The sequence below is a fragment of the Triticum dicoccoides genome, chromosome 1B (genome assembly GCF_002162155.2).
Source record: "Triticum dicoccoides isolate Atlit2015 ecotype Zavitan chromosome 1B, WEW_v2.0, whole genome shotgun sequence".
Taxonomy (NCBI): domain Eukaryota; kingdom Viridiplantae; phylum Streptophyta; class Magnoliopsida; order Poales; family Poaceae; genus Triticum; species Triticum dicoccoides.
Window position 1 is genome coordinate 458,038,927 of NC_041381.1, and position 9,948 is coordinate 458,048,874.

The 9,948-nt window shown below is 46.0% G+C and overlaps 1 protein-coding gene and 1 pseudogene across 1 annotated transcript; both read left to right on the forward strand.

The window, feature by feature from the left end:
* Positions 1–671: 671 nt before the first annotated feature.
* On the forward strand, positions 672–6,796 carry LOC119306906 (annotated as a pseudogene).
* Positions 6,797–7,123: 327 nt separating this feature from the next.
* LOC119306894 lies at positions 7,124–7,947 on the forward strand. The gene is made up of 3 exons (XM_037582995.1): positions 7,124–7,316; positions 7,433–7,605; positions 7,709–7,947. The coding sequence occupies exons 2-3, from the start codon at positions 7,460–7,462 to the stop codon at positions 7,800–7,802; spliced, it is 240 nt and encodes a 79-aa protein (XP_037438892.1). The 5' UTR covers positions 7,124–7,316; positions 7,433–7,459; the 3' UTR covers positions 7,803–7,947.
* Positions 7,948–9,948: the final 2,001 nt, after the last annotated feature.

A 9,948-nucleotide genomic window follows, 5' to 3' on the forward strand; every position in this document is an offset into this window, starting at 1 on the left:
CTCACAAAAAACGGCCGATTCGGCCGTTCCTCCAAAGTCAAGCCTAGACCTACTTTGAGGTTCGTGCGGGCCACGAATCACATGCAAGCCAAGCAACGCAACCAAACGAGCCAAATTCTGCTCGCGCGAGCCTGACCCGATCTAATGCAGCCTACCAAACGCGTCCAAGATGACATACTTGGGACCGGCTCGGCGGGATGTTGGGATAGCCACGCACGGCCAGCTGCAACCTGCAACGCAAGGCGGGGTGCTGGGATGGCACACCTTGGAGCTACAGCCGGCGAAGCAAAATGCTATGACCTGCGATGCATGGTTCGTCCGGCAACCAACGAGAGCGGGGCTACGAGCGACGATGCCCGGCAACCCGTGAGCAGCAACCGACGGCGCGGCAGGGACGCCACGACGCGTGTGTGCACGATGACAGATACTGTACGAGCGTAGGAGCGCACGCGACGCGCGGCGACTTGTGCCGTGCGCGCGCGTGCGCGTGTTTTTCTCATGCACGTTGACCAAGCACTGCAGCAGTCAAGCTTGGCAGGAAGAGTGGCGGGCAAGTTCAGAGTAGCCCGCAAGTTTCGTACCGTTGTAAAGAGGCCCCTCTGCTCTGTACGAGAACCAGGACAGTTTGCTGCTCAAACAACAAAAAAACAATCATCTCCCTCGTTTCCGAGTTTGAGTTTCCAATTCCAAAGCAGCTAGCAGAGGGGTTCCGCCCGCTTGAATCCTCTACGGCGACGCGCCTCTTCCACCGCTCCGCCGCCGCGATGGGCGCGAAAAAGAAGGGGGTGGGCGCGAAAGAGAAGGCGCCGCCCCCGCCCCCGACCATCCTCCCGGACGAGGCGTACCTGGAGGCGGTGACAGCGAAGCGGATCCGACTGTTCGAGCAGATACTGGACAGGCAGGCCCGCCGGCACGCCGAGAACGGCGGCGGTCCCATCAAGTTAGTTCTCCATTCCTTTTGGTTCACTTGGATTGGATATCCAAATGTCATATGATTATCAACCCCAACATCCACCCCTCTCTAGAAAAAAAAAGTAATATGCTCTCTGCCATAGTGCCCCGATACTGTACTAAAATACCCCGATACTGTACTAAATTATTCAAGTCTAACCCAATGTTTGGCTTGTTAAACATTCAAGTGCACTGTGCACGTGCAATGCAATCACCAGCATCACGCCGCTGCAATTATTGATGTTTATTTTTTTCACCACGATGCTTCAGGATAACTCTGCCCGATGCCGATGGCACGGTCAAGGAAGGCAAGAAGTGGGTGTCCACCCCAATGGACATCGCCAAGGAGATATCAAGCGGGCTAGCAGCTCGCTGCTTGATAGCTCAAGTGAACTGAGGACTGTGGGACATGACAAGGCCGCTGGAAGATGACTGTGAACTGAGCCTGCTCACCTTCGACAGCAAGGAAGGTCGCGACACTCTGTGGCACTCGAGTGCCCACATTCTCGGAGAGGTGAGCTCAAAGCTTGTCCTTGTCAAAGCATCTTCTGATGAGCATAGCATGATAACATATACTTCATTTCCAATTCAAGTTTCTTCTAACCCAAGGTAATGAACATACGCAGGCTCTCGAGCGTGTGTACGGCTGCAAACTGTGCATCGGGCCTTGTACCACGAGTGGGGAAGGTTTCTACTATGACGCCTACTACGACAACAATGTCACGCTGAATGCCTCGCATTTTGGTCGCATCGAAGACCGGGCTCGAGGAGCGGTCGCCGAAAAGCAGCCATTCCAACGTATTGAGGTCTCCAGGGATGAAGCCCTCGAGTTTTTCACTGAGAACAGATTTAAGGTTGAAATCATCAATGAATTGCCCGAGGACAAGCCCATTACGTTATATAGATGTGGCCCTTTGGTTGACCTATGCCGTGGACCGCACATCCCGAATACTTCTTTCGTTAAAGCTTTTGCTTGCCTCAAGGTAATTCGGTCTTCTTTCTTTAGCGAAGTTCTCATCTTGATGGGATTTAGTAGTATCTCAGATTTGAATTTACATGTAAATATTTTATAGGCTTCGTCCTCATATTGGATGGGAAAAGCAGACCGTGAGAGCCTGCAGAGAGTACATGGAATTTCTTTCCCTCAGTCTAAACTTCTCAAGGTACATCATCATGCAATTTTCTCTAATTTCTACTGGGATCTTGATATGTAAAGTCAGATATGACATGTTACACTATACACAGAATAAGTACCTCGGACTTATCAAACATGGTAACAAAAGTCGAAACTGATTTCAATACCACTGTAGGCAGTTATTTGATCTGGTTTTAGATGTCAACAGTGCAAGATAAGAGCGCAAGCTGAACTTGTTTCTTTGAATTGTAACTATACATTCCTATTATGCTCTCATTTTATGAAAACCTGTTATGTTTTACATACACTTTTATTGCTTGATAATCTGCAGGAATATCAACATATGATGGAGGAGGCTGCGACGCGCGATCATAGGTTATTGGGGGAGTCCCAGAAACTCTTCTTTTTCGATTCGCTTAGGTACCTTGGCATTCTCGATTAGATTTTTCTTTTTTATACTACTATTTTTCATTCCTTTTACATCTTTGGGTCATGGTCATGTGCTAGACCTTTGATTAGCTTCACCCCTGTGCAGCCCAGGAAGTTGCTTCTTCCTTCCACATGGTAAAAAAATAGTTAACAAATTGAAGGCTTTTTTGCGACAACAATACAGGGACAGAGGCTACCAAGAGGTAAGTGTTCATTTGTTAGGTACTCCAACTAGTGATCTAAAACGTCTTATATTACTTTACAGAGGGAGTAGTAAATAGCTTTTAAGATCATTGACAGTTACATCTGTTTCCTTTGCTTATGTTCCTTGTGTATTTGTTAGGTTGAGAGTCCAACTGTTCTCAAGATGAAGCTTTGGGAAACATCTGGGCATAGTGTGAACTACAAGAAGAACATGTTTGCTTTTGAGGTAAGCACCTGGTATGAACACATTACCGCAGGTGTGCTCGATGGAAGGCGGTATCGGGTAATAGAAGGAACTGGAAGATGGATATCGGGTTTTCTTGCTTGCTTTATTCATCTGGCCAGGTCCCCTTTACAGGGAGAGGTGTCAAAATCAAAACCAGATCTAACAATCTAGAAACTATCACAATAAGAGGAAACTTCTTGAAATATTTGATAAGAGGCTTCTAATTAAACCACATTACTAACTGAAAGAACACAGGTCAATAAAATAGAAGCCACAGCTTATCTCCAGCTCGACTTGCCACCATCAGCTCTCTCGTGCACACGCACTACTACAGAACGGTTACTAGTAACAGGCCCGAAATGCCCATAGTGTAGAGCAGGCCAACCCGTCACTAGTAATCCGTCACTGGTACTTGCATACAAGTGACGGGCGGGCTTCAGCTATAAGGGTTTTTGCAGTAGTGACGCCCTGGTGGCCTCTTTCTCTGTAGTTCTGTGCCCACATAACGGCACATGCATGTAAAATGTTACTCCCTCCGATCCATATTAATTGTCGCTGATTTAATACAAATTTGTACTAAATCAGCGACTATTAACAAGGATCGGAGGAAGTATAACGTAATTGTAAGTATGACAGGAGATTTGTTTTGCACAAGTCACAGAATATATCACCATCAAGTTAGAGACTGTTGTGCAACTGTAACTTCTGTTGACTTATATGTGCGCGTATTTGTAGTATCTAAGGGTGCTTATTTGTTTTATTATTGTGCAGATCGATGGAGAGGAGTTTGGTCTTAAGCCAATGAATTGCCCTGGGCATTGCATAATATTTAAGCACGAGAGTCGTTCTTACAGAGGTGAGCTCCTTCTCTAATTTTAATTATGCTGTATATTTACTCCTTCGTTATTAATCCTGAATTCCTGATTGAATATGCTACAGAGTTGCCACTGCGCATTGCTGATTTTGGAGTTCTTCACGGAAACGAGGCTAGTGGAGCACTTTCAGGTTTGATACGCGTTAGAAGATTCCAACAGGTAAGGCTTAAAGCTATCCCTTGAGTTGCTAGTTTCACAAAAATTAATTTCCAGTTAGCGTCTTACAATTTTATTTATTCCATTATTTAATCATTTTTATATCATTCCTGCAGGATGATGCCCATATTTTTTGCAGAGAGAGCCAAGTAAGTTTGGTAGACATAGACCATGCATTTTTGTTAGTTCTACTCCCTCCATCACAAAATAAGTATGGCTGATTTATTACAAAGTTAGTACAAAGTTGTACTAAATCAGGGACACTTCTTTTGGGACGGAGGGAGTATTATTTAAGAAAGGTAAATTTCTTAGTGGAGATTGTAATCTGTGTATGCCATTTCCAGCAAATTCCAGTTCTTTTGCATATTCCCCACATAAAAGTGTTTGTTATGACTCTTTATTTACAGTAGTTTCACTGTGGCTTGGATTTAGATTAGATATTTCTCTCAGGTTGTATCACTGCCTACGTTTAAATAGAAGTTATTTCTTTGTTGTAGATCAAAGAGGAAGTTAAGAGTGTCTTGGAATTCATTAATTATGTCTACGGCATATTTGGGTTTAACTACGAGTTGGAGTTATCCACGGTAATCATATAATCTTATCTATATTTTGGGAGCATCTACAAACTATTTGGAACTTTAGATCTATATATATTTTATAAACTTCAAAATGGCCGAGACACTAATTTATTTCTCCCATATTATGTGTGTGGAATTATTTTAATTAATTTTCTTGTTTGTGGAATTCTTATCTGCTATCATAGTTATGTATCTAGAAAACTTGGGCCACATGGCCTATCCTATTTCTACATGTACCTAGTTAATAAATTTACATAACAACATTTAAATCTAATAATTATTGTAGATTATTGATTGATCAATAATCTTGACATCTTACATTTGTTTTTTCTAGAGACCAGAGAAGTATTTAGGTGATATTGAAACCTGGAACAAAGCAGAACAACAACTGGCAGAAGCCTTGGATGAGTTTGGGAAGCCATGGAAGGTAACTTTAAGGGTCATTTTCCCTTAATGTTCGCATCACTCTGTGCTGCTAGATGTTCAGCATCTAGTATTTCCAGTATAGGAAAAGGGGGACTTTTCACTAAATTATTCTATAATTTCTAATTATACCTGCATTCGACCACTGCCGTGATTTCATGCCCCCAAAATATTTTCTGTGATCACATTATTATGCTTTGGCTTGTCAATGTTGATTTCTTAATCAATTAAGTTATACTCTACGATTAAATAATGATATGCTTTATACAAGCGATTGGCATCTGATGAGCATCAACATATTTCACTCTGGCATACATGTTGTATTTAGTTCCACAGTTACTAATTTGAATATCTGTGTATCTTTTAATTCTTATTATGGTTGAAATTCCAATTTGTATCTGCCTCACAATAATTTCTAAGTGCTATATCCCTATACCAAGAAACTGCTTGGACCTGACTGCTTGTTGGACCTTCAATCAGATTACTAATTTAGATGTTGGTGTGCAGATTAATGAAGGAGATGGTGCTTTCTATGGCCCAAAAATTGATATCGGTGTGTTTGATGCCCTCAAAAGAAAATTCCAGTGTGCAACACTTCAGGTTCTATAGTCCTTATGTATGTTGGCATAAACTGTAGACAATATTTTTCTAACCTTTAATGCCTGTTACAGCTGGATTTTGCGCTGCCTGTTCGCTTCGAGCTGACTTATGCAGCAGAGGAGAAAGCCAAGCATGAGAGGCCTGTAATCATACATAGGGCAATCCTAGGATCGGTTGAAAGGATGTTTGCCATTCTTTTGGAGCATTACTGCGGTAAATGGCCGTTATGGCTCAGCCCTCGTCAAGCCATTGTTTGCTCTATATCGTCCGATTCACTAGAATATGCAAAACAGGTAAATGGCCCTTGTGTATTAGTTTGAAATCTGTTGGTGACTGTTTTTCCATTCGGTATGTTTAGCAGTTTGTCAGTATCTTAGCTGGTTCTCGTGGTAATCAATCAGCAGAGTTATTTTTCTTTTGAGTTGAATGACAGTCCACTTCTGTTGCCCAGGTTCATGCTAAGATACATAAGGCTGGATTTGATGTTGAAATCAACTTGGCTGATAAGACAATGGATAAGAAGGTAATTCTACCACGCCAGGCCTGTACCACGCCTTTTGCACAAATTATTTCCTTCTTTCTTTATTAGTATTTTTTAATTACAATTTATTTCAGCATTTCAGTGGCAGAAAGGTAGTCGCAGTTATGTGGTGTAGTAGTTTTATTGTTGGATCTCATGGACTGTCCATCTCTTTTAGGCATTTATTTACTGTGCAACTTCATATCTTTTTTATATCTCTGGTAGTTTAAGTAAATACAGCTTGTGCAGATCTCAAAACATAATAGTTCGTGTATCGTTATGGCCGGTTTCATTTTCAGGTATGCGAGGCACAGTTAGCCAAGTTCAACTATATTCTTGGCGTGGGCCCAAAAGAGGTGGAATCTGAAATGGTTTGGCTTCTTCACACCCACTGTTGTCGATAAAAGCATTAGTTACGCCTTGTACGAAATTCTGAATTATGTGGATGGATGGCTCCTACTATTGCAGGTAGACGTCAGGGTGAGAGATAAGCCGGAACGCTCCAAAATGAGCGTCGACGATCTCATCTCTCTGTTAAGGGATGAAGTAGCGGCCTACAGATAGGGCTGTCAGTCAGACAAGTTCGAAGCTCGCGAGCCTTTGATCTATGAGGACCTTTTGATTATGATGAAGTTCTAGATCCTTGTTGTATTGTACTACTGTGTCTTGAACGTCTGAGCCTTGACGTACTACATGACTTGAGGACCATTTCTGTGGTGTGCTCCCCTATGTCTATGTGTGCAGTGCAGTGTGTGATGTTTGGTACCAGTGTCAGCTATAGGTTCAGGTTCAGTCAAGCTGAGCTGCGGTGTTTCTACATCGTTTGCTCAACGAGATGAGCATGGGCCGGGCAATGTTAACTGTGTTGGCCTTTTGGGAGTTTGATCGAGTTGGCCTATGCACAGATGATTCGAGTATGAGAGAACAAACCGTGTCCTGTTTTTACCAAGTTTATGAAGGCTGGGCTACGTGCTTTGCTCGGTTGTCCTAGGCATCGTTTATAGCGCCCGCGCATGTATGGAGTAGATGAGATAGGGGTTTCACCTGAAATAGAAGAACGCGGCAGACGACGGCCGGCGTGCGGCGTGACCTCGGCGTTGGGGAGCGGCGGCCGCTGACGGTGATTCCCTTTTACTACTTTTCTGGACCCGCGGCCGAGAGCGCCAGCGATAGACCGACGAGCTGCTGCCGCCGCTGCTCTCCGGCCGCCCCCGCGCAGGTTTGTTGCCGCGTCAAGCTCGTCCTCCCCTCCCTCCCCTGTCTAAACGCACGCAAGCTGTTCGGCGCAATGCCTCAGAAGACACATTTCCTTCCTTCACTTCATTGCTCTTTCAGATTCAGATAGATCGATCGACCGGAGCCATGCCTCTCCCTGCGAACCTTGTAACGGGGTCCGCCTTCGTCGCGCTCGGCGTCGCGCTCCTCGCCGGCTTCCTCTACGTCGCCGTCTGGTCCAAGGCCCTCGCGCCGTCCGACAACTGGTTCCTGCTCGCCGTTCAGAACGACAGGTACACCATCAGTGGTATCTCTCGCCTCACCTGGAGCACTGCTTCGCTTTCGTTTTGAGATTGCCGCGTTATTGCTCCGCCTGATCTGTCCATTGTTTTCCAGGTATTACTGCTTGCTTGTGCCCCTGACGGTCCCCGTCATAGTCGTGGCTGTGTACCTGCATTGGCTGAGCATGAAGATGTTCAAGCATGCGTGAGGACTGAGGAGTGGCCGTGCTAAACAAAATCCATGTTGATGAGAATCATCGTAGGCATCATGAGTTCATCACACTTCATTTTTTGCGGGATGAGTTCATCACATTTAAGATTGCAATATTTTTTTTATATAAAACAAATTTCTTAGTGATTTTTTTTCTTCTTTGGAAGAAACTACGGTGAATTTTTTTACCGAAAAATTTGCTTGGTCATATTAGTAACTGAGGTGCGAGAGCATCTCTAGCCGATCCCTTATAATTTAACTCCTAAGAGTATCTCTAACCGATCTCCTATAATCCTTTAGTGGAGGATAATAAGCGGCTAATTGGACCTAACCCCAAACCGTTAGGGGAGGAAAAATTATCCTCCTTGGCCCAAAACTTTGGCCAAGTCTCCCAAATATACTTGACCTTGGCCGTGCGAAGTAAATTTTCTTTCCCTCCTCTCGCCCGAGCGGCCACCCCTTCCCGCCGGCGCCGCCCCTACTCGTCGCAGCCATCGCTGATGCCCCTGATTTTGGCTGGGATGGAGAGACAAGACCCTTCCACCACCCCGTCAGCTGCCATCGTCGGCGGCGCATCGTTGCCAGAAACGACTACCGCGCCGCCGCCCACGTCATAAAAGGTTGGGCACCAAAAACCTTCTTCGGGCCACCTCACTGGCAACCACCACCGGTAGCAAGGTCACCACATCTCCGGCGATGGCAGGCTGCCATCTCGCTGGTCCAGCCACCGGCAAGCGAGCAAGGAAGCAGACGACCGCCGCGTCGGCACTCGCCGAGGAGGTGGCGAAGAAGAAGGACAAGAAGGTGGCTCCGATGCCTCATCCTCGTCCGGCACCTTGGACCTCGTTTCCGATCACCCCTATGGGCACTCCTGTGGCGCATCTGGCCGCCGCTGCCGACAACAAGGGCCGTGGTTGCCAAGTGGTCGATGAAATGCCATCAAGGTAAAAAAAATGTCTTTTCATCTCGGTCGGTGCATTTTTTGGTATTGCTTGCGGCCATAGGGTGATGAAGATTTTTGTTGTTGTTGTTGTTGTCGTGGTGCGGAGATGAATGCGGTTGAATTCTTGTCGTCTTTGGAGGAGTCGAATATGCTTGGGCTTGACAATCTCAACTATGACTAAGAGTTCGATCATCAAGAGGTCGAAGAGGAGGCCGAGACCAAAGTGGAGGAGGCCGAGGCCGAATTGGATGAGGCCAAAGAGGTTGATGATCTCATGGAGACACAAATCAACCGTGAAGCCACCATCAAGAGTAAGGAAAACAATTCTTCCCAAGATGAAGATGTAGCTTTGTGTTACGCTTGGATGAACATCTCTCGTGATGCATCGGTTGGAACAGATCAATCAAAGCACAGGTTTTGGGGGAGGATTGCCGAGTACTACAATAACATTGTGAATGGTGGTGGTGGTGTTCGCGTAGATGGTGGTAATGTGGGGTTATGATGGAGGCGATCATGATTTCTTTGGCGAGGATTGTGTTTGAGTTCGTGTAGCATGCCTTTGGTTGGGCTCGATCCGCGACATAAAACATGCTATGTTGTGGTGAATTTGGATTAAACTTGATCGATGTGACGCCTTTCGAATGACATTTGCATGTCCTAATTTGAATTGCTCAATCCGTGCAAGTATATGTGTGTTCGTGGTTTATATGTTATGCATGTTTATTTTAAAATATTCAAAGATGATGCAGTATACAATGCGGCTAGGCAAAAAGAACAAAAAATAAAAATATTTTCCTCTGATTATAGGGGATCAGTTAGGTCTGGCCATCATTAGAGAAGGATAATTATCCTCCACTAGAGATACTCGACGGTATCCTCCTCTGACGGATAGAGGATAGGTTAGAGATGTGGTTAAATTTAACACGGCACGGGCTCTGGCGACTCGGGCGCCTCCGCCGCCCCGCTGGTCGTCTCGCCCGCCGAGCCTCCCTCGTCGCCGGTGTCCCCCTCCGTCGTGGCCTCCGCCACCCCTGCCGCTCCCTCCTCCCCGCCGGCCCCTCCCCTCCCATCCCCTGGACCTCCCGGGCGGGTGGTTTGGGCGGACTTGGCGGAGGACGCCGACCGGGCCGCGGGCCGGCCGGTGGAGTGCCGCGGTCGCGTCCCCCCGCCCGCCCCGGCTCGCCTTGCGCTGCTCCGCTCC

Coding starts and splice junctions, on each gene's coding strand:
- LOC119306894 (XM_037582995.1), top strand. CDS start 7,460: ATGCCTCTCCCTGCGAACCTTGTAACGGGGTCCGCCTTCGTCGCGCTC. Junction 7,606..7,708: donor CTCGCCGTTCAGAACGACAG/GTACACCATCAG, acceptor ATTGTTTTCCAG/GTATTACTGCTTGCTTGTGC.